General features: G+C 43.4%; 3 protein-coding genes across 16 annotated transcripts; 2 read left to right on the top strand and 1 right to left on the bottom strand.

Moving 5' to 3' along the window:
- Nucleotides 1-45: 45 nt before the first annotated feature.
- Nucleotides 46-2,606, top strand: Dus3 (Dihydrouridine synthase 3). The gene is made up of 5 exons (XM_076444427.1): nucleotides 46-412; nucleotides 566-1,760; nucleotides 1,842-2,209; nucleotides 2,267-2,395; nucleotides 2,464-2,606. Exons 1-5 carry the CDS (start codon nucleotides 324-326, stop codon nucleotides 2,546-2,548), a joined length of 1,866 nt encoding a protein of 621 aa, XP_076300542.1. The 5' UTR covers nucleotides 46-323; the 3' UTR covers nucleotides 2,549-2,606.
- Nucleotides 2,392-17,175, bottom strand: LOC143218881 (uncharacterized). 9 transcript variants are annotated; one of them, XM_076444437.1, is made up of 5 exons: nucleotides 14,944-17,158; nucleotides 12,907-13,394; nucleotides 3,198-3,434; nucleotides 2,974-3,120; nucleotides 2,571-2,904 (listed from the first exon to the last, which is right to left on the bottom strand). In XM_076444437.1, exons 2-5 carry the CDS (start codon nucleotides 12,931-12,933, stop codon nucleotides 2,737-2,739), a joined length of 579 nt encoding a protein of 192 aa, XP_076300552.1. In that variant the 5' UTR covers nucleotides 12,934-13,394; nucleotides 14,944-17,158; the 3' UTR covers nucleotides 2,571-2,736. The 9 variants fall into 9 exon arrangements, with proteins under 9 accessions (XP_076300549.1, XP_076300554.1, XP_076300553.1 ...); XM_076444435.1 differs by lacking the exons at nucleotides 12,907-13,394; nucleotides 14,944-17,158 and adding an exon at nucleotides 3,591-5,175 and having other exon boundaries at nucleotides 2,564-2,904; XM_076444436.1 differs by having other exon boundaries at nucleotides 12,907-17,158.
- On the top strand, nucleotides 6,562-22,653 carry LOC143218876 (serine/threonine-protein kinase OSR1). 6 transcript variants are annotated; one of them, XM_076444421.1, is made up of 11 exons: nucleotides 6,562-6,769; nucleotides 6,873-7,041; nucleotides 11,901-12,029; nucleotides 15,747-16,138; nucleotides 17,470-17,582; nucleotides 17,997-18,247; nucleotides 18,406-18,582; nucleotides 19,203-19,814; nucleotides 20,003-20,041; nucleotides 20,118-20,304; nucleotides 20,374-22,653. In XM_076444421.1, the coding sequence occupies exons 2-11, from the start codon at nucleotides 6,992-6,994 to the stop codon at nucleotides 20,449-20,451; spliced, it is 2,028 nt and encodes a 675-aa protein (XP_076300536.1). In that variant the 5' UTR covers nucleotides 6,562-6,769; nucleotides 6,873-6,991; the 3' UTR covers nucleotides 20,452-22,653. The 6 variants fall into 6 exon arrangements, with proteins under 6 accessions (XP_076300536.1, XP_076300538.1, XP_076300535.1 ...); XM_076444423.1 differs by having other exon boundaries at nucleotides 6,562-7,041; nucleotides 18,406-18,571; nucleotides 19,201-19,814; XM_076444420.1 differs by having other exon boundaries at nucleotides 6,562-7,041.
- The last annotated feature ends 1,892 nt before the right edge of the window (nucleotides 22,654-24,545 follow it).

Here is a 24,545-nt window from a genome sequence, read left to right as displayed (position 1 = left end):
TTAAATGATTTAAATAGACACCGACGAGCCCCGACGAGAGGTATATATGCGAATGACACGTACTACAGTACGTGTTAACAATTTGTTAAATGTCACAAATCAAATGTTAAACGTCTTTGCAATGTTACATCGATTCTGACCACATTGATTCATCTAAACGAAGAAATATGGCGGAGCATGTCCGAGGATCGCTGGTAATTTGAAATTTGAAATTCCCGCGAACGGTAAAGGTCCCGTTCAGTCCCGTTTGAAATTGCAGTATTCAAGATTCAATAAGGTACCAAATGTACCAAACCAACATTCGATGTATCGACTGATTTAAGATGGCGGCGTATACTGAAAAATGTACGGATGAATGTTCCTTCGATTACAGCGAGGATAAACAGAAAGGAGTGTGTTTGATCAAAGCGGAGTGAGTAAACGATGCTACACTTTCAAAAACTTTCAACAACCATACTCCGAAATAATCATATATTTTCTAGTCTCCACGACCGCATGGTTAGCTTCAAGTCATCAATGATATGTTATTAATTACAATTAATTAATTACGATAACAACATTGCAGGTACATTCTTGAGGATCATGTCAGACTTTCGAAGGAGGAGACAGAGAGTGACAAGAAGTCTGCGAGCAATGCGGATAATGCAGAGGAAGATGCAGTGGCGGTTGACGAGCCTCCGCATAAAAAGCTTAAGAATGATAAGAAGGAGAAGCACAGGGGTCAGAACAAGGCCAGACCTGCTCCGTTTAAAGCGCAACGTCAGGTCAACCTGTGTCCCCGGATAGCTGACCAAGCGGTGGACGAACCGGAGAGAAAATGTGATAACGAACACTGCACGTTTCTGCATGATAGAATCGAGTATTTAAAAATAAAGCCAGACGACATCGGGACAGAATGTTATCTGTTTAATCTGACTGGCAGGTGTCCCAGAGGTGCTGCCTGTAGAGTGGGCTCGAAACACTTGACAGAGGATGGTTTGAATATCGTGGACACAGAGAAGGAGAAGGAATTCAAGAAAAGGCCCCCTTCCACTAAGAATCATTTGGCCAAAGACCTTCAGACGCTACTAAGAAAGCATAAATACAACTTCTACAAAGCTGAGAAGATCGTCAAAGTGAATGGACCATCCAGGAAGAAAGAGACTACGAGATCCACAGACACGGACGAATCAACCGAGCCTAATAATAAATCCGAGATGGTCGCGGAAAAGAAGCTTGGACCAGTGGAGGACTACGATTTGATAAAATGTAGAGACGCGGAGAAGAAAAAGATAGACTGGAAGAACAAGATATTGTTGAGCCCGCTGACAACGGTGGGAAATCTGCCTTTCAGAAGAATCTGCAAGGAGTACGGGGCTGACATCACCTGTGGGGAGATGGCGCTAGCTCCAAAGATACTGCAAGGAGCACACGAGGAATGGGCACTGGTGAAAAGACACGAATCGGAGAATATATTCGGCGTACAGCTTTGCGGCAACAACCCGGGTGTACTGACGAGATGCGCGCAATTATTGAACAAAGAAATCGATATCGACTTCGTCGATCTGAATCTGGGCTGCCCTATAGACTTAATCTACAGACAGGGCGGCGGCAGTGGGATGCTGAACCGCCTGAACGTACTGGAAACAGTGATAAAGTCTGTCAGCCAAGTCCTAAGTATTCCTCTAACTGTAAAAACCAGAACAGGTGTCTATATCGACAAGCCGATCGCCCACAATCTGATACCGAAGTTCCGCGAATGGGGCGCATCCATGATCACTGTGAGTAAGTTGCTCGCACCTTTAAGTTTATGGCGTACAGCATTCAAACAACCATTTTGATTCAGCAGTATTTATTAACAGGTTCACGGAAGGTCACGCGAACAGAGATATACGAAGCTGGCTGACTGGGAGTACATAGACAGGTGTGCTCAGGCAGCGCATCCTGTGCCAGTGTTTGGGAACGGCGACATTTTGTCCTACGATGACTACCAGAGGGTTCAAGACACGTATACGAATGCGCAGGGTATCACCATAGGTCGTGGCGCGCTGATAAAGCCGTGGATATTTACCGAGATCAAGGAGAGGAAGCTGATAGACATTTCTAGTTCGGAAAGGTTCGATATTTTGAAGAAGTATGCTAATTATGGCCTGGAACATTGGGGTTCGGATACTAGAGGGGTGGAGACGACGAGGAGGTTCATGTTGGAGTGGATCTCCTTCTTGCACAGGTAATTATATTACGATATATTCAGTTAGTCGGGTAAACTAATATTCATTTCTGTTAGGTACATTCCCGTTGGTATCCTAGAGAGGCCGCCGCAGCGGATAAACGAGAGACCTCCGTTCTATCGAGGTCGTGACGATATGGAGACCTTGATGGCTAGCTCGAACTGTGCAGACTGGATTAAACTATCGTAAGCATACTCTTTACTTTTTTATCACAGATTCTTTATAGCCCGTTTCTCAACGTTGCATCTTCCAGAGAGATGTTACTAGGTAAAGTACCTGAGGGATTCCACTTTCTACCAAAGCACAAGGCGAATGCTTGGAACACGAACAGGGGATGAAATAATATACAGCGTTTTATATGAGAAGATATTTTGAAATAAACAGCCGACGAAATAGGTCTTTCGTGTACTTCTTTATTTGAGTACTTGTTACCATTATAAATCCTATGAAATCTGAAGAAATTCAATCCTGTTATTATTTCGAAGGAATACACATCGTTCTCGTTTAGGGCTCGGTAGTTCCGCTGTTAATAGTGAACAGCTATGTCCCCGAGGGCCGAGACCGGCCACATACAATCGCAGCCGCTGGCGATTTCCCTGGCATAAGGCTCCCAACACTCGCTGTCCCATCGTCGCCTTACCAAGAACAAGGTCTTGCTTCTCTGCACGCAATGAAACCCCGGATTAACGCACTCCTAGAAAAATTAACTGTTTCTCATTGTGCTAACGGATGAGGGAGACGTTGGCCTTGGCCTTTGGTCTACCTGCTTCGTTTTCTCAGTGGCTCGGTCGTTGCCGTTCAAAGGGTAATTCTTACAATAGACCTCGTAGTACTGCGGCGGCTGATACTCGTATTCAGAGTCGTCCAGCTGCACCTTTTTAGTGTAAATCTCGCAGAGATCACGGTACTCCTGCGAAGCAGATGTGGAAGATAAGAAATCGGGCACGGGGTATACGTTTATTTCAAGTCTTCGAGTACAGAACTGACTGGTAGCAAGTTCTTTTTGCCTCTGTCCAATGTTTGTTGGCCGAGCTGTCTGAGCATCTGGTCCTCGGAGTGGTCTTCTTCTGGTAGATAGTTCGAGTCGTACAGAGGAGATAGAGGATGACGAGGGTGATAAAGGCTCTCGGAATTCCTCGGAGACCTTTTCGTTATCATGTAGGTGCTGTTGCATCGATTGCAGAACTCGCGACCTGTCTCCCCCAAATATGCCAAACCTCCGAACTGTAATTTGAAAAACCCAGAAAGTAATTTAATATAATTGTTAACCAGTTGTACAAAGTATGCAGACATTTTATAGGGTCCTAGATCTGACTCACGGCAGATTACGGAGCATGTGATTTTCCATCTATGACGAATATTAGAATGAAAACAATGTACCCGAGCAAAGAGAGCATTAGTCACGGCATCTGTCTGAACAGAATCTAGTCGGATGATGAATTTGTGTTCCACGGTAAGGAGCATTGAAGCGTCAGAGGGTTCAAACGTAGTCATCAATGATCGACGATCGTTCTACCGTTTTGTCAGTTACATTATTAAACGACCGATTCACTCCACTTCCATTCCCACTTAGCAGAACCCTCCGCACACGATTTATGCTTTATCAAGTTTGATAGGTCTCCAACACTGACTGAGACCTCTGTCAAAGCTTGAATTTTAACAGATGACGCAACGCCAGAAAATCTGATTAGAGTACCCCGATGTCAACTGGAACGCCTTCCACTGAAATAACCACCCGAAAACCCAATTCAAACTGTTTCCGAAATAAATGACAAAAATCACTCGGACGAGTTTAATCTTTTTTGCCCACTTGGTTCGCGACGAATACTGGGTGATTGACAGAGATGAGCAGGTGTAAATTAAAACAGCAAATTATCAAAAGAATTTAAGAATACTGGTATAATAAAATAAATTTCTACTTCACTGCAGTTTGTTGCAGTTCAGGTAGGACATTTTTATTTCGCATAAAGATCCGCTGTCTAGTGATAAGAGTTATGAAGAATCATTTACAAAGCTTCCAGCTGATTCGAATAATTTTTGACCATCGCGTAATGTATAATGGGAGATTACGGTTGAGATTAAGAAGAGCGTTCTTTTAAGAAATCACTCTGGAATCAGTGCTGCTCAATTGGTTCCAGCGAATTAGGCATAATTAGGCTGGCGGGTTGTCAATGGGTGACGTCACGGATCATGGTAGCGTGTTGATGAATCTTTGTCAAAGATTCTTTGAAGACGATGCTAATCCCGCGAAAAACAGTATGAACCGGCCAGCAAGGTCGATCGTGATTGCGCTGACGTGCTCCGCGTCGTACGATATAAATTACTCTTCCCCGTGCCGATCACCATGTTTCGCGGTTCGCCTTCGAGCCGACCATATAGTGTCACATAGTATAATATGCCACCCAGAAAGCAGCTGGGGCGAATAAACACAGACACGATCGATCTGACGAAGGTAAATGAAAATTCGAGTCAACACCGATATTTCATAGTAATCTGTATTCTTCCTATCGAGCAGTACGAGGTCGTCATTTTTTTCTTATCGATTTAAAACAGTATAGACTTCGATCTTTCAATCTTTGTACCACCTTGAGGGTATATTATGTCATTGCGGATGATCTTATCGATCTTATCGGGCCACTCATCGGAAATCAAAGTTCTAGAGATTCAGGGTAGAACAGATATTTTGGAAGATTCGACGAGGTGCTTGTGAGGGATTAGGGGGATTTATATGATTAGGGTAATCCTGGTTAATTGAATGGATAAGTGGACAGCGGATTTTATACATTTTTGCGAAGAATGAGTAGATATGTTTCTTCTATCGATCGTATTTGCTGATAATAAATTTTTAAATGTTTTCGGCGCAACGGTTCGATCGTTTATTACGAATTATGAAGCAACTTTGCTAATTGTCAAACAAAATCAACGTTTCGATCCTAGTTTGGATCTTTTTCAAGATTTATTTGAATGTCTTTATGAACAATATTTCTTACATTCAATCGTTCAATATTTCTGTTTTTGCAAAATTACTATAACATATTTCATTTACACACGCGATTCAAATAAACCGTTGCGCCGAAAACATTTAAAAATGAGTAGATATTATGAGTACATAGGTAGAATGAGTAACTGTGTGTGTTAACCCTTAGCGCTCGAGTGGCGACTTTGAGGCACCCCCTAAACATCGCTGTATCAGTAATGTAAAATAATTGTTACGTTTTATTAAACTATATATCAAATAGATTACTAAACATTTGAGTATTGCGTGAGTAAATTGCGTCGGTTTAACCCCTTGCCTTACAACATCGAATCAGACTCGTGATGAAGATTTTGAACAGTCTAATAATTAATTATTTCCTTCAAATCGAAATAAAATTATGGGCGCGCGCAGTGGCTCAATGGATAGACCGCGCGACTTGCGGACTATCGGTGGTCGCGGGTTCGATCCCGATACATATTCCCGATGCCGGCACCTATGGAAATATTCCAAGTGCTCTGTGGTTGCCAAAGGTGTGGTGTTCGAAGAAAACCACCCCCTCCTTATAAAAACTCCTGTAGGTCCCGTCGCGAAAAACCCTGGCAGGTTAAGTGCGACGTTTAAAAAAAAAAAAAGAAAATATCGAAGAGCTTGGAGACATGTTGCAGGAATAAGCTCAAAAGATAGATACATAAAACGTTTTCGAAATAAAATTCTATTTTGGTTTTGTTACTGGACAGCTATTGAAGAACATATAGGCGTACGATATATCTATATAAAGTTTCTCCTTTGTTAGGAAATTAAGAATTACGAGAAATGTTTGAATCGCTGAGATCGTAAAATAAATCGTAGGGCAAGGGATTAGTATGCATAAAATGAAAGAAATCATATAGAATGGAAATATTCTCGGTCGGAAGAAATGTTTGGTTTTCGTGTTAAAATAGTTTCGAGAGCAGAGGGTGAACTCGTCAATTTGAATAAAAAAAACATAGAAAAAAATAACTATATGTTTACCCTGTTATTTTATCGATTCTGTATCACTGTGTCAATTCGACGCCAAGGGAGAGATTCGGTTCGTGAAATGAGGGTCGTATGAGGGTTGTAACGAAAGTGTTAACACCGTTTGTTTTTCGTCCCGAGAGTACTTGTTGAAAGTTCGCGTCAGGTGTCGGAATAGTATATAAAAATGAAAATGCTCATTAACACGTGCCAGGGGCTAGGAGGAGCAAGGGGGAGGGGTCTGGTCTTCGGAGAAGTGAGAGGGAAGGGGAAGTAGAGGTGGTCAGCGTGTAGCGCTATCAACGCTCACGTTTCGCTCTCAGTGGCAGGTCGGTGTGTGCGGGTAGGTAGTTATCCAATTGACAGTGCCCCCGTCTGACATAGTTCAGTCGTCGTCGAACTCAGGATGATCTGAGCGTGTCTCCGGCATCAGTGACGGTCCCGTGGTATCATCGAGCTAGTTCGAAGTTGTCCGTTTGTTCAGATCGTCCGACATAGTTTCGGGGTTCGCGCGAGTAAAAACGGGTCTGGGTTAGGCGATCCGTGATGACGGTCCCCGGGGATCAAGGTGAAAGATTTGGCCAAGGTCAGACGGGGCCGGGTCACTGGGTCCATCGGGAACGAAGTCAAGGTTGACCAAGGTTGTCAGTGAACTGGTTTCATTTTTTTCTTGGCCCCCTCCAACGAAGAAAGGAGAAGGAATCGTTTTCGGCTGTTCAGAGGCTTCGGAGAGGACTTCAGAGTCGAGGAGAGGTTGCTGAGAGACACCCTCTAGAAAGGGAGATGCGAAAGGGGAGACGGCAGTGACATGGCAGCCGATCTGTACGCGAATGGAGCCGTGAAGTCAACGTCCCCCAGGTGAGATAGGCTGATAAGGGGAGATAAGGGGATCGTGGGTGGTCAGCAGGAAGGTGAGATATTGTGGGAGGACACTGTCTACGATTATGGCAGTCGGTCAGTCCGGGGGTCACTCCGGAGACGGTCTGATTGATGGGTTTTTCGGGCACTTTCGAGGTAGTCAGTGGTCCTCAATTGATTTTCGATACTCGGGATATCCTTGTCTTCCTCCAATATTTTTGGAGTTTCACTCGAGAGCTGATGGTTTCTAGTATATCTTCCAGAGCTAGAAAACTGATGACATTAAGGAATCCTGGACCAAGTTGAGAGCTCCTGTTAGACTCGGGACGTCCTTTAATTTTGTCAAGGACGTGGAACGAGTTTATCCTCGGTTTTCTGACATCAGTGGACAAACTGACATCGGGACTGTCGATGGTGTACTAGAGATGGGAACAGTGGCTCTCAACAGGTATACATTTTTACCTCCCATCGAACATTTCGGAAGATTTCTTCGAGTAGATAGTTCAACATGCAATCAAGGCGCAAGTCGAGGGGACAGGGTTACCGATAATAAACGGGCATACTAGCTTTTATCGTTAGATGAAGAATTTTCTGAATTTCGGATGAGTCACGTGGGAGCGTGATTTTTTGCGGTAATATTCATGACAATGAAACGGTTTAATAGTCGTTATACGGCTGTGTCCGAGTTAATAACCAATTGACCCTCGGCTGCTCGAGCAAAGGTTCCATTGATGAGGAGCGCCGCTGGCAAAAAACTTGACCGACCCCCAGTCGAAAAAGGATTCTTTTTTCGTAAACGAAAACGAATCAGTCGTCGATTATCACCGGTTTGCATACTTCATCTCGGGGGAAGTTTGACCAAGCCGATCTCGAGGGAAACGATGCCGATATACATATAGTTTGTTTTCGACATAGAATCGAACGTGGATTGTTTGTTTGCCTGGTGGAAACGTGTAACCTATATCACTTGACTCTGCCCCAATGCAAAGTCGTTTCAATTATCTGGCATCAGCCACGACTTATTGAAGCGCGCCTGTGGCCTGTCTCTTCACGATAACAGGTACATACTTCGTTCGGTATCAAGTTGTTCAAGGAGAAATTTTCTGTCGTCGCGTCGACGACGTCAGCTCGGCACACGTATTGCGCCTATTGTCTTCTCCGAATGAAATTTATTGACGACTCGATCGGCCGAGAGCTGTGTCCACTCTGTGTGTTCCGCCACTTGTGTAATTTTCCGTATTGTCGAGGTCTGCGAGACCTGGGTCACGTTCGACCCGGGCGGCTCTTGACTGTCTGGACTCGACGGAATCAACGTTGAAAATTCTCCACACGATCCCGAAAAGATTCGTTGCAGTTTCGGAGTAAATAAATCGAGTAGCTACAGAGTGGTGACCGCTTACACCGTTACCAACGTGTAGTGACAAATGTATTTGTAGAATTTTGAACAATTATGTAACACTAGATAACAAGTTTCGTAGCAGTGTGAAAATGCGTAACACCTGTCACTAATTCGATGAATAATTAGCGTTTACTTTCCTTTTCATTCTAATTACCTATCGCCTGTTACGCGAAGCTCGGAATGGTAGTCGATTAAAGGAAAATAAACAAAGCCGAACAGGTCGCCAGGGTAGTGTTAGTGTCAGTAGTCATTACAAACGACGCGTGATAACAGTGTGGAACGCGCATCATTCGCGGCCGGACGTGCTAAATGCTTCGTTTCCTGGATTTTCAAAAAACGTACTGTCCTGAAATTATAACAAACAATTTTTCAACGAACCAAACATTTCTCGTAATCGTGAACTAAAATCTGAGCTCGATCGTGTCACGATTTAACAATGATTCGGATAAGGAAAAAGAAACATTTCGCTGACGAGAAAATGCAAAAGATCAAAATGAAAGTTAAAGATGCCGCGATGTTACGTCTGCTCGCACAGCTGATCACCGATGACGCCATATTACGTCACCTACAGGGAAGCTGTGGCGTCAGGAACAGTATGAAACAGCGGACATAATGAAAGCTTCTCATCCGCGACGTTATTCGGTCTTTTAATAACAAGTGTATTTTTCTTTGAACTTCGATCAACTTTCCATTCTTGCATTTTTTTGAGAAAATGTCATCTTTCGATTTTCCTCAACGCAGAGGAACAGCAAGTCAGTATTGTAGTGGTAAAATTAGGCGAACTGTGTGCGCGAGGTGAGGAATTGTGCAACCGGTGGTCGAAGAATGGCGGAAGTCGTGCGAACGTAACGCACGCGAATTTCGTTGAACGATTCGCAGAGAAGAGGCTATTAAACTTAGTTTAGCGATTATTAATTGATTAATTAAATCCCGGACCGCAAGAACGTGCTATAGCGATCACAATACCGAACGTGTGCATACAGAAAAAGCACTCACCTAGATGAGCAAATCCTTTTCGCGTAAAAATTGAAAAACTTAAACAAATCAGTGAAATGAAAATCTTCAATTTTCAATTTCACGAATGAAAATGAAAATGAAATAATTTCGTAGACGATTCTCGAGGATTTTCCGCGGGCAAACAAGATGGCGGGGGCGTTTTAATTAAATTCGTGATCTACTTTGTTAACAAAGTGCTTTTCGCATATCGAGAATGCAGATTGGAATCCGTTTGACATTTATGAGTGCCGGGATCGATTGAAATGCAGTTTTATTCCCATGTTCGTGTGCATTACGATTTCTCGTTTGTGTACTTGGCACGGTGCATCGAAAGTTTCGATTTGTCTGCGCTGGCAGGTTGAACCGTTTTCTCTGTTTCACGTGAATCATTATTAATGGAACAGAATATTGCTTCGGACTTCGTGAGTTCGTAGAAATATTGTGGATCGGAAAATCGAGCGAAACGCAGAATCTCCGAGGTTGTCCTATTTCTCGAACATTTTCTTTCCAAGGTTTCTCGGGGAGTAACAGTTCCGAGGCAAACTATTCGTGCAGTGAACGACCTATTTGGGTTAAAAGTTTAATTTGCTGTGCAGAGAGCAGAGACGTTTAATTTAAGTTCGCGACGTGCGTGGCGTGCCACCTACATTCATCTCGTTTGACCACCTCGAATTTTTTATTCCTCACTCTTGGAATCAATTGTGCCGATGCGAGTGACAGAAAACAAACCTAGGACGCACGTACTTCTGGTAGCAATTGTTACAATGAACAGAAACAAATTTAAACAGTCAATTCGCGTAGAAAATGTTTATTTTGCGCAAAGATCCGCTGCCTGTTGAAAGTTCATTTTGGGCAAAGTGTCGCTGAATTTCCTGTATCACCGGAAGCTTTCGAAAGAAATTTTTGTTGAATTTACTGTGCAATCGTTGAAACTATGAAACCGAGCTGATAAGTTCGATTAAACACGACACCGTGTTATTGCAATGTAAAGATTTTTCTGGAAGGTATTTTGCATGTCGAACCACGACCACGGTTAAAATAGCCGGAGGCGGGAGAGAAGAATTTTTCGCAGATTCCGCGAGCATGTAACAGCTTCCTCGAATTCCGTGCGCCAGACGAGAAGCTACATGATCGTGGAATGCGCACGAGTTCCATGTGTTTAAAGAGACAATTAGATCATGCTGGCGAGACATTTCCAAGAGGATGGATTTAAACCTGTTAGCGAATCGCGAATGACGTACGCACGGTATCCCGATATTGCCATTCACGGGAACAATCAGATGTTTCTCGTGAAAGTGAACTGTTGTTCAAAAATCGGTCAACACTTTTGGAAATCGTTATAGTGAACGGTGTCTTCGTACCACAAAGAATTCCTCCCTTTATTATATGTGCCCATAATCGTGAAAGTGATCCACGTGCAAAATTTAAAAAGAAAAAAATGAGTTTATCGGTTGTTTCACAGCGGCATTTGTAAAAATATTTCTGCAGTCCGAATGCAAAACTGTCTTAGCACCGAGAAGGGCCACTGGCTGAAAATATTCAACGGTCCATTTGCTGTCAGATTATTTTTAGATAGCCAGATAGGGTCTACCCCTTGATGCCGGCTAAAAATAGCCGGTAAGGCCAATCCAGCTCCAATTATTCCATTTAGGTATTTAGGTGACAATCGACTGACCGCCAATTTAGAAATATTCCACATGCTGACATCCTAGGGACCTCAGCCAGCCAGCGGCGCGGACCAATGCAAATAATACGTTCGCTGACAGCCCTCGCAAACGCGTTTTACCGTGGAACAACAGCAAATCTAATCGTGCCTTCTGCCGCGTCACAAAAACACGCACAAGTCTGTCGAAAAATATTTTTCAATTCTCCCAAAGACTCCCATTTAATATCCTGTAAAAGACGCTGTAAAAGAGAAACGATCACTTTTTTCATATCGGACTATAAAGTTAAAGCAATTAGTTTACTCAGAAATTGCTATTGGTCGATATTGAAAAATTAATCGTCTTTTTAAGAGCGTCCGAATATTAGTGGGAGTTACAGTATTAATTTCCTGTAGTTCTGCAATATCACCTCGCAATTTCTCACAAATAAAAAACACCACTAAATCTGTATATGATATTTAAAAAATCTTTCAGAACAGATTTCAAGCAGTCGACGAGCTGTTGCTTGTCGCGAAACAATCACTGGAAGAATTGAAACTGTACAGCCGTTCGAGATTAAAGTTGTTCGCATTTGTTTGTCGAAGACACGGTGGACGAGGGCAACTTGAACGTAATTTGTTTTCCGCGTCGCCGATACGCAATTTGTCCCCGTGACGGTATTGTCGCAGTTAATTAACAATCGAGCAACGAATCGTAATTACCGCGCTCCCGTTTCCAACGGAGTGGTGAGACGCGAACGCACGCGCTGCGCCTGAATTGTATGCAACCGGTTTCACACGGGTGCGTTTCTGTGTGCGCAGAATTGCGGGCAACATGAGGCAACGCAAGACAGGGACGCTTGGCGCCGCGGCGCCAATATCTACGGAGGAGGAGCGGCTCAAGTTCCAAGACAACAGGTTCTTGACGACTTTGGTACTCGGCAGAAATAGGTGAGCACCTTTATTGTCCTCGTTTGCGGCCCTCTCAAACCTCACGCAACTTTTCACACCGCGAAGATCAAGGACCATTCCAAGTTACAGATTTCGATGAAACTTTCACAGTGCTTGGTATAATCGACACAGATCTACGAAACGTGTTTTTTTCAATTCTTAATGTAGGCCCACGTAGAAAAGTTGTGAAATGCAAGTTTTAGCGTTTTCTCTACTTTCAGTAGATTATTTAGCGTTCCAACTTCTCAAACAAGTCCAAATTGTATTGTCCAATATTACAGAAAGTTATTATTTGACGTTGTTGCTTTAAGCGTTGAATCAGCCCACTATTGCCGTGTTATTATTATTGTGTTCACGGTCCGAGGACTAGAATATACATTATTTCGCTGGGAGGCACCAGCAATGGTCGACGGGCAAAATATTTATGTTGGTTCCGCTAATCGCGATAATCGTTCGCGGGCTCGTTTAAAGCCGTACGTGACGCGACGGAATTAGACACGGGGAACACTAAATTTAAGCGCAATTTACGTGGCAAATTAACGTGCACGTTTAACATCCTCTTAAACTTTAAACGAGTTATTACAGTCCGTGTGTCGCGGCCGATCACGAAGACGTACTAATAATTGAACGGTAAACAACGTGAGTTTTCTTAATGACGTAGTAGTACCGTCACGTTAATTGAATCTCTCAAAGGCACGCCGCTCTGCCGTTATACGGGGTGCCCCACACCTTCAACTCGTCAAGGACCCCAACCTCGCCAGGTCAATACACCATTTCCACCGTTACGTTTCGAAATGTACCACACACATTTCGGTAAATAATCTTTAAATCACGTGAAAATTATTTGACACCTTTATTTTAATGAGAAACGTCTTACCATCAAAATGTAAACGACTCTGTGCATGGTTCCGCTTCCGGTTCCGGTCTTTCGGTTGACAGTTTCAGTTGACGACTACCAGATCAGCCGTGATCCAGTCGGTTTTATACGGGGTTGTAACAGGATCGGAAACGGTATCGTTTCAACCCCGAAAATCCTTCGGCAAACATCGGTATTGATAACGCAACAATCGCGTCTATTTTAATCACTGTACCCGTTTAATTGAATTCTCTAATCGCGACCGATCGAGTGGCTCAACTGGGGTTCTTCCCCCTCTCTTTCCCCAGCTATGTCCACCATTCTTCCGTTCTTCGGGGATTTCCTCCCTTCCGTTAATAATAAATCATTGTTAATAAGTGTTGATCTCTTTTTAATGATGATTCGGACAACATAGTTGTAAATTCGGGGTTCAATTTCGGTACGGTCAATCCTTCAGGCCTAAGATACTTTTTAGTCGGTCTTTCTATCTCTCTGACTTGTTAATTAATCTTCAAGAAATGTGGAAAAAGGTATGAAGAAAAAAAACCATAGTGTATGGAAGTATTCTAGGTCGGAAGAAATGTTTAAATAGATTTATAAGTAGATAAAAGAGAATATATACGATAAAAGTTTGAATATTTCTATCGAACTCTGCATTTCCCGCTAATTGGCAAGGTCCGAGCCCCTGCGCGCCGCAACCGGCCCATTTCTCCAGCTTTCTCGCTCTTTCGCCGTTTCCCACCCCTCTCCTCTACCACCGAATAAGCGAGTCTCTTCTCGATATACGCGAGAGACCGATGACGATGACGACGACGTTGGGAGCGGAGCTCTCTTCAATTGCTAATCGTGGCAAGCGTGTGCTGTCGACCAAGTTTATGGTGGGATTCCGCTTTGACGGACGGGCCAGGATTAGCCTTATAATATCGCGGTCACGTATCGCGCGAATGTGCTCTCCTATCTCTCTCTCTCTCTCTTTCTCTCTCCCCGAAAAGAAGTAAAAATTATTATAGCGGAACACGCCACACTGCAGTGCTTAACGCCGGATAAATCGTAATCCCTGGCTACTGGACGCACACACGTGTGATACGTGAGTAAACCGACCGTGATATTCCGTGAACCCACCCGGGTGAACCCCTCCACGGACGTTAATATTTCCGACTGCACAATTCGAAATACAACGCGGTTTTGCGCGCACACGCGGCCACGCTCGATGCAGACTTTAATCGACTCAAGGACGAATTTTTTTTAGGAACAGTTTAGTTTCTCGCTGGTCCTATACGCCAGAGGCTCTCATTTTCAGTTCTAGAGTCTTGGTTGGTTATTAACTGTGAGATAGACATTTGCTTTCATTCTTAATATGTTTAATAGGCTGAAAATAATAGAACAGTATTTTTAAATTCGTTTAACGTTTTTACTGTTTTAAATTGCACCTATTCGTTTTTGTTGTAAGCAGAAATACCGGCTCGGTCGAAAGTTATGAAAGCCGAAGCGCGGTCGTTGTTATCGAGAAGTGCGTCGTCTGGCAGTCTCGAGTAGAAGGGACAAAGAATACCGAGCAATTAAAGAGATCGCTCGGGTTTAAAAGTTATTACGTGTTGGCTCCGTTCCTTTCTCGAAGAAAGAGACCAACCGGCTCTTTAATGAATCGGATTGGGTTGGTTCGCGTGGGTTGCAACGACGCTTTGTCCACGCATTTATTTTGACAAGATTACATCTAATGGAGACTTAATAAACACATCGCGCTGCGCTCTCCTTAATGCGATATGGCCGTATTGCGCGCCCCATTTACTCAGGCGAACCAGCACAATCTTCGGAAAATACGCTTCCTTATCTGTACTTGCTCTTGGTACTCTTAGAACACGATTTCTGTACAACGTGGTACATACTTTAGAACATTTAGAACACAGTTTCGATATTTTAACGATCCTTCGTTACAATTTCTTTATCCCTTTGCACTCGGAGCTATTTTAACTGGAAAATTAAACATCTCTTCCGACCTAGAATATTTCCATTCCCTATGATTTTTGAAATTTCATGCATATGAAATTGGTATAATACCTCGTACAATACCTAAATGTTTAGTAATTGATTAGATACCGATATATTTAATAATATTTTGAATAATGGTACAGCAATTTTTAGTGGTGCCTTGGAGGGGACAACCGAGTGCAAAGGGTTAAAACATGGTGCAAAAATTTTGACAATCCTTCTCTATAACTTCTAAGTCATTTTTGGGAAAACTGTTTTATGGGGACCATATAGTGGAGGGCATCTGGAAAAGCTATTTTAAGGAGATCTTATTGGGAAGACTGGGACTATTTTAAGAGGACTATTTTCGAGAAACAACTCTCTAAACTACTCCTTACGGCACCGCTAAGCGTACCGTCATATAATATTACTATATTTTCCAGCTCTAATCCAATATACCAACAAACTCGGAATAGTTCCCCACTCCACTTTCTATCCACTGCAATGTTGCACGAATTTCCCCGTCATACTTCAACCCTCTTGCCAGCGCAGTAGCGTAGCATTTCGGTGGGCCTCTTAGCGTAACTTATTTCCCTCGAACAAAATGCATACTCGAACGATAGAAGGGCACAGCAGAAATCTAAAACCAGACTAATCAGTAGATTGCGGATCTTCATGGATTTCTAGCAACGTTGATAAGATGAAATTCGAAATTGTTGAAAAATTTTGAAAATTGAGTATGTCATTATACGATTTCTTTTCTCTTTCATAATCATCAACACAGTTAAATTTCTATTTCTTGCAATCGACGCAGACAATTTTTATTTTGCATAAAGATCCGCCGTCTGGTAATCAGAAAGTCTGAGAATAAAATGTTCGCGTACTGTTCGCAGGAAAATCTCGCCGGACGTGTTGCCGTCGTGTTCGCCCGGTATTTTCCGTCAGCGTTCGTTCCGCGCCGCGACGCCGCCGCCAAAGGGCGCCGCCACGAGTTCGGACACGAGCGCAGCCCCCACCACCACCTCGGCGACAGTGGTAACGACAACGTCGAATAGTTACGATCGCGCAGGCGCTAACACGAACGGTCCACGTGAGCCGAAAACGCCGAATAACAGTGGCCGTTCGAGGAGCGGCGTGTTACAGCTCGCGCGGGGCGCCCGGGGTGCCAGCAAGCACGCGCGCCTTGGTACGGCACTGGCGAACAAAATGGCGTCCTCGAGCTCCACCACGGTCGTGCAGGGCTGGCCGAATACCAAGGACGACTACGAGCTCAAAGAGGTTATTGGTGAGTAACGTCGACGATCGGTTTCTACGGTACCCGACGCTGCCGGGTACCTTTCTCTACGTCGCCCCTGAGCTACGGTTTACCCTCCACCACCGGATCCCAACCCGCGATCAACCGGGGTAACCCGACGACGAGCTGCCCCCCTGACGTTACTCGCCTAACAACGTCTCTCGACGAACGTTACATAAAAAGAACAACACGAGCATAGACGATCGTCGCGATCACCGATCGCCAGCAAAACCTAAATAAACCTGTGCTTATACTCCTCGCGTTTATGCCAACTCGTCTCACTCATGCTACCCGCTGTCCGTCTACCGTCTCCCTCGCACCCGCCGTCGTATACCGGTGCGCGACACGTCCTAACCTATTTACATATTTAGTTAACCCTGCTGTCTTACTCGAGTCTATGTGACTCGAGACGAAGTTTGCGTTATCATAAATACTATGCTTTTAAATATTGTCTCATCGTTATACGTATACATGTATAGCCGATAATGTTTATAAAGCATCACACACACTTTTATTCATCGGGTCACTGTCACTCAAAGGAATACGAAAGTGCAGTGTAAGCGAGGAAGACAGTAGGACAGCAGGGTTATCCTGACGCAGAACCGACACCGACTACCCACCTCAATTTATTTAGTACTTACATTTACCAGAATCACCGGTCTCTTCAACTTTCAAACCGGTAACTGACACCGTTTTTCGTTAGGTCCCATAGGCTGACTTTTACTCGCATCCAAATCGCAGAATCATTGGGGCTGTGTTGCATTGTAATCGAGTCTCACAGGTTAGGGAAATTCCCCGTGTGGTTGGTGCGGTGGTTCGGTTCGTCTATCGAAGACGATTTTTCGCGAATGATAGTGGATATTTTACGTTTTTGTTCGAGCCGGATTTCTGTAATTAACTTTCGAAATTGTACAGAGAAATCGCCAACGTAATATTTGAAGAGATCGTTCTGTAGTACAGTTGGAGATCGTTCGTCTTTCAGAGAGAATTTGTATGTTTTCTGAGAGAAAAGTTTCGAAAATACGGTGAATTTTGCGATTTTAGAATGCGTTCCATACCTCCCTGCAGTTTAAATACCGGGAATCAGCAGTTTGTGTGATTAAAATCGTTTTGAAAAATCATGCGAGCTAATCTGTTGGTACGCGTCGGTATGATTTATTGTGAGCGTCATACAGGGACGTCGTGACGTAGAACTGTGACGTATTATGACGTCATAATGTACTCGATGATTTAATACGAATTAATGGGAAAATGTTCGCGCCATACGCGCATTTTTTCGCAATGTTTCTGCGAGTTTATTTTTATTGGGAAATGTTTTGCAGGTGTGGGAGCAACAGCAGTGGTGCATGCAGCGTTCTGCATTCCTCGACAGGAGAAATGTGCAATCAAAAGAATAAACCTGGAGAAATGGAACACGAGCATGGACGAGTTGCTGGTTAGTATCGGTTGCAGCTTTATTTTCGTTCGGGGGATACGAAACGGTTCGCAAAAATTTGTCGGTTGATAACGCATCGACGAGCGATTATCAAAATTATCAGTCGCGGAATACCGAGAATTAAACTTCTCGGTCGCCGCGATAACGGGCCGGCATTGTTCGATAAGATAACGCGCCAATAGTTGCCATAATTAGAATAATATTGGTATCGATATTCATAGAAAATTTATCGGAACACCCGAAAAATCAAGAAATTTCGGAAAAAACTATGGAAAATGCATAACACATCCAATGCAGTCTAATAATGAATATCTGCGTAAATGCATAAAATCCGCTGTCCAGTAATCATATTTCACAAAAGCGTTAATGATGAAGTGGGTCAAAATTTTGAAAAGCTTGTTTCTTTGTTAATAGAAAGAGATCCAGGCAATGTCGTCCTGCAACCACGAGAACGTAGTCACGTATTACACATCGTTCGTGGTGAAGGAGGAGTTATGGCTGGTACTCAGGTTGTTAGAGGGAGGATCCCTGTTGGACATAATCAAGCACAAGACGAGAACAACGAACTGCAAGCACGGGGTATTCGATGAAGCCACGATAGCGACGGTATTACGAGAGGTGCTCAAAGGCTTGGAATATTTTCACAGTAACGGACAGATACACAGGTACCACTGGCAAATTTCTATTTTCCTGTACTCTTGATCTTTTGTAATTGTCGATCGTATATCGAAAAGAGTACTGGAGTGCTTGTATGCTATCGGGAAAAATGAATTCAAATTCTCTTGTTATGCATAGACAAATTTTAACAACAGAATAATATTAGGGACATAAAAGCCGGTAATATCCTACTAGGAGAAGATGGCACGGTACAGATAGCTGACTTTGGAGTCAGTGCTTGGCTTGCGACAGGTCGTGATCTGAGTAGACAGAAAGTCAGACATACGTTTGTAGGGACACCGTGCTGGATGGCACCAGAGGTCATGGAGCAGGTGAGAGAGGAAAGTAACATTACAACTTCTTAGCTTGCGTTTTTGTGTCTATATTTGGTCTTGCATTTATTAGGCTCTTAAAATGACTCGTTAGGAAATAGAGGCTTCACCGATATATATATATATATGTATATATATATATTTCTTTTGCTGCTGGTTTACTTTTCTTTTGAGACGCACACATTTTCATACGTACATTACATACATACGGAACCCTCTTACCAGTGGTAATAAATATTGAAGTGTGTCCACCTTGACATGTCCCTCTGTCAGGGCTTGAAGACTGTTACGATATCGATTTCGGTTCTTAAAACAATTGAATTGAACAAGAATGAATTGAATCCAAGTAAAGTTTTATGCGTGCGAGGGTTAACCTCTAGAGGGAAACCTGTATTTTTCGAACCGTTTCAAGCCCTGCCCCTCTGTCCAGCATGCAACGACAAATAGAGGTTCCATTACATTATGTTTTGTGCGACACTTTGCTGCGTAGCGCAAACTTTCCATGACAGTCGGTCGGCTTAGGTGACGCATGCTCGAGTAAAAGACGCACGTTCTAATCAGAGGTATTGCCGTTCCAGTCCCAGCCAATCCCTGGTAAAATCAATTATGATATGCACATAACTTTTTAGGACCATGGGTATGATTTCAAAGCAGACATCTGGTCGCTTGGGATCACGGCCATCGAGATGGCAAGTGGCACAGCTCCGTATCACAAATACCCTCCGATGAAGGTGCTGATGTTGACGCTGCAGAATGATCCGCCAACCTTGGACACCGCTGCGGACGACAAGGATCAGTACAAAGCCTATGGCAAGACATTCCGGAAGATGATCGTGGATTGCCTGCAGAAGGACCCGACCAAGAGACCGACGGCGACGGAGCTGCTCAAGCATCCTTTCTTCAAGAAAGCGAAGGATAAGAAATATTTGCAGCAGACACTGGTGGCGATTGGTCCAAGTTTGGAGACTCGTGTGCAGAAAGCGTCGAAAAGGCAGCCTGGCACTTCCGGTCGTCTGCACAGAACGGTCACAGGAGAGTGGGTGTGGTCCTCCGAAGAGGAAGAGAGTGGTGCGTCGAGTGGTGACGAAGGCAAAGAGGCGTTACCTGTGAACACCATAGACAATCCTAGCAGCGAGGAAGAGCCGGAGGAGGAGGACTACGGAATAGTGAAACTGGCGCCTAGCCAGCTGGTCGTGCAACAAACTGAGCAGAACGTTCCCATAAATTTGGTGCTAAGATTACGGTATGTGGTGCTGCGATAGTTTAACGCTAGGCTTACAGAGCATCGATCTTCCGTATGTCCTAAACCTGACGCGTGACTTGAATACGGCGAGTATATATAAAAGATTAAACTAAAATATATTTTATAGACCTGTAAGCCTAGCGTTAAAATCCTTGTTTTCCTGTTGTACCATGACCCTTGCGTTCCAGACGACCCGAGACCTACTTCACTATGGAAGACAAGCCTGAGTACGCATCCCCTAAGTCCTATTCATCCCGTAACCTTCGACAGTGACACGATCCTAGCAGAGTCGCTTACTTTCAGGAACCAGAAACGGGAACTCAACGACATTAGATTCGAATTCGCTGTTGGCGTTGATTCAGCCGAAGGGATTGCAGCGGAACTGGTCGGGGCAGGCTTGGTGGACGGCAAGGACATTGTCGTTATAGCAGCCAACCTGCAGAAACTGATAGACAGCGCCGGCCAGCTGCGAACAGTTACGTTTCCGCTGGTTAGTATCGCTTGTCATGAACCAGGGACGCTTATGCAACAGTTGGCGTTATACTTTTTTCCTTTACAGAACTCTGGTCACGCGGCCAACGAGGTGCCCGACGACAAGGCGTTGATAGGATTTGCTCAGATCTCCGTCACTGATTAGGCGACGCGCGCGTTCTGAGGCTACCGTTCTTTTAACCGGCGTTCAGAGAATGGGAAGTATCAAAAGCTCTTCGGATAGGTTCGAACGAACCATGGGGAACAACACGGGGACAACTCTGGGAGATCGAGGAATTCGCAAGCACACCACCCTCTCTTCGCCGCACCTACTTTTCACACAGCTTTTGCTACTTTCACTTCTTCCTCGGAGTTGTAATTGACGACGTTTGGGTGCAAGGTACACGCGCAGGAAAGAGATAGCTTCGCAATATGGTACTCGGAACGTGGAAAAAGTTAGATCACGAAGAAACAAAGAGAGAGAGAGAGAGAGAGAGAGAGAGAGAAAGAGAGAGAGAGAGAGAGAGACCGTTCTTTCAGGAAACACAGGAATTTATTGTCAGCGTGAGGAAAACGTGTTTTCCAGGACAGCCCTGTTGCTACGAGAGACCAACCACAACCACCGGGGACATCTTACAAAAGGGATAACAGAAAAAGAAAAAAAAACGAAAGAAAAGAAAGGCTACTATTTTTAATAGAGATATGTGACTTCGAGTGACGACAGAGACTATCGATACTACTTTATACATAAACATATATAGATTTTAGAGAAATTCTTATCGAACGGCTAGTGAGACAATGGTTTTATTTCTTGACTTTCGCCATAACAAGTGACCGTAGCAAGAGGGTTGAATTTTTAATCCCTGAACTGATCACGCCGACTATGGTTTTAACGTATGGAACTTATGCTTTTATGCACATACAGACGAAACAGAGAGACAGATCGTACACATATATACACACACGTGCGCGCGTACACATAGAAAGAAAAGGAACACGAACAGAGAGAGAGAGAGAGAGAGAGAGAGAGAGAGAGAGAGAGAGAGAGAGAGAGAGAGAGAGAGAGAGAGAGTATGGAACATTGTAACAGTCGTCGAACTGTTGCCAATCAACGTTTCCACTTGCTCTAATCATTAATGGCTGTAGTTCCCTATATTCTGAACCCTATATCACTCATACCGCATTGATAACTGTAAATATTAGTAATCGAGTCGTTTGTTAAGTTTATCATTGTTAAGAGACACACACACACGCATATACACAATAATCACACAGAACGCTTTAAGGCTAATTTCAAATAACTAAGTTCAAAAAAAGAAGAAAAACTCTCCGAAAGGTGCTTAAGAAAAAAAAACGTAACATCCGACTTACTTATTTGAAATACCAGACATATGCATTCTTTGTACGACTAAGGATATAGTTGATATACGAGAGGAAAACAAACATACACGATACACGCTGGAACAAACATGTTTAACGCATTGTGTACTAAAGCAGTCGCCAGTTTCCTGTATTATATATATAGAAATTTGTTAGCGTATTTTCCGTATGCTTCGATGCTACAGGATCCGTAGAACACGCAAAAGTACTAATGGAACGTGTTTTGTACTTAATTAAATAGTGTTAAATGATAGCGGATTTATGAGAGAGCGAGAGCAAGAGAGAGAGAGAGAAAGAAAGAAAGTATAAGTTTTCCAGGCGTCGTGGAAAATCGTAGAGAACTGGGCGCGAATGCTTTTCGAAAAATCTGTCGACCCTTTGCAGCTTTACTTTCGATCAGGATCAATATTAAACCTATTTATCTATATTCCGAAGTCGAGCACGACGGTCTCGGTGTTGATCCTTTGCACTTGGTCCAATGTAGTTGTATCTAACACGGGATCTAAACAATAAAAATTGTAATCGTTGAGTCGTTGTTAAACGTGCTTGAAGAAAGTTGTTCGCCAGCCTGGTAAGCATCACAGAGTGCAAGGGGAGGCACGTGACTGTTGTTGAATCATGCGAATCGTATGCCTGATGCGGGACAGAAGGTAAAATGTGTGAAGGGTTGACAAGCACAGTAAAGAAAACGGTGCCCGGAAGAATGAATAGGAAGCGATCATTGGCTATGGCTACAACTTAAATGTCGTTCTTTTGGAATTGCAAAAAAATTCGGGGATCCACATAATATACATGTGCAGCGAGTAAATTATTGTAATTAGTTCGCCCGTCGGTGAATTGTAATTTCGATGTTTATCGATCGATCAGGAACATCTTCATTTCAAGAGACGTTATCACAGAAAGAAAAAACGAATCTGTTTGATTTGAATATTTATTGCTTGAAAGGGGTTACGTGAATAAAGCCTACGATTAATCTGATCGACGACAACATTTCTTCTTTTTTTTTTTTGCTTTAATCGAGATCTCTACTCCTTTTGTCGAACTCCCCCGAGAGAAACCGAAAGAAAACTTTACATCAATCACTTTTTTTGTATGGATACGAATTATCTGTTCATATTTTGTCGGGAATAGAATAGAGAGGATTGTACGATTTATTTATTTATTTATCGTCACGAAATTTGAATATCAAATTCTCGCGATGAATCTATATAGAAGTGAGTATATTGCATGGCGCTAAAATTTAAGTCGAATTTTAGACTAATTATATCCTCACAGTGCCTTAGTTCTCCATAGGAAGTGAAATTTTTCATACCTAGATAGCTCGCGGATTGTATTCGAGTTCGAAGATAAGAATTGTCGACAATTAAGCTAGTGAATTCACTTGTGTAGCAAATGAAACCCGACCCCTTTTAATTAGACTTTCGAGCAGAATGATTTACATTTAAATACAATATGATGCAGATAATAAAGTGTATTGAAATTGTACTGGTCACGGTTTCTGTCGTTTCTCCTTTACAAAATCCCGTGAAAAATATATAATAACAAATTATCGATCCCGCTAAAACAAGGGTGGGCACGGTTGGGCCCCTCAAATTCGTGCATTCACCACCAACCTCCCTCGCGATGCGCGAGACCTTTGCAGACTTGCAGACCTGTTCACGTGTGCCGCCAGATCGCGGAAATCGAGGGAAATACATTTTACCCCCTCTCTGATGACCATATATACTAATTACTAATACGTAACCATTTTACAGGCTTAGTGTGGGACGTTGGAGTATGCTCATGGCGCTGGAATGGGATAGGGGAAGAAGAAAAGTAATCGCTGTGTAGTGATTACATAAACATTTATTGTCTTGTTGTACAGATTGATAATAATAACTCGATGCGCAAATCAAGACATGTACTTTCGTAATTTAGAATATGGCACCTGTAACTCTCAATTTAAAATTTAAAGTCTGAAGCATCTATGTAAATTTCAAGTCCGACGTCCGGTTAGATATAATCCATTTAAAATTTCTAATATGTACAAGAGAGAATAGGCATAAACAACGAACCGCTGCGAATATTTCAGTACACCTGAGTACACGTAGCTGTTGGGTATAGTGGGTTACAGTCGACCAGGGGCCCCACTTAGTAACACCAGCCGCTTGAATCATAGTAAGCTTGTCCAGGCACGGCTGAACCTGCACGGACCTGCCTTTCAGAGAAGCATGACGTTGAAAACCTGACTCATGGGAACCCGGCGCGTCGAATTCCTGCGGCCTACTCTATCTCGAGGACCTCTTGCAATCGTAAAGATGAGCGCTAAAAAAATTCACTGAATCACAAATGTCTCTTCAAAATTGCACATTCCCAGAAGCATCATGGACATGGAACCGTAGCTGAAAGAATCTTTCATTCCGTAATCGCAGTACATCTTATACTCGCAACACTGAAATTTCCCTCGTTTATCAAAGAATTACATTTGGAACCTAGAATCAATTTGTTACCAACTAGCATCAATTGGAAGACCTCGAAAACCATATACTAGATGGCGTGCAAGCCACCGCTCCGAAAGGATCGGAACTTTGCAACAGCTTTTTAAATACCTCTTTGCATTATCTTGTGAGAAGTCGCAAAGAAAGCCCACACCTGAAATTCTTTCGCTCGCGATTTTTCTATTTTCGCGAAGAAAGTTTCCGCGCGGCGCAGAAATAGTCTCGCGATTGACTCACGCGGTGTCGCGTAACTGTTCCCCGTGTGCGCGGAACGGCCATCTTTTTTTGTGGATGATGCAATCGATGACACATAATATCGACCGTACCCTGGAATCGGTCTAAAGTCGCGAAAACCGTGGTCGCGCGACTCGCCCAGCGGTTTTCGTCGATCGAATCTAATCGG

This window comes from Lasioglossum baleicum, chromosome 20 (genome assembly GCF_051020765.1).
Source record: "Lasioglossum baleicum chromosome 20, iyLasBale1, whole genome shotgun sequence".
In the NCBI taxonomy this organism is placed as follows: domain Eukaryota; kingdom Metazoa; phylum Arthropoda; class Insecta; order Hymenoptera; family Halictidae; genus Lasioglossum; species Lasioglossum baleicum.
This window is presented reverse-complemented; position numbering and strand designations above follow the sequence as displayed.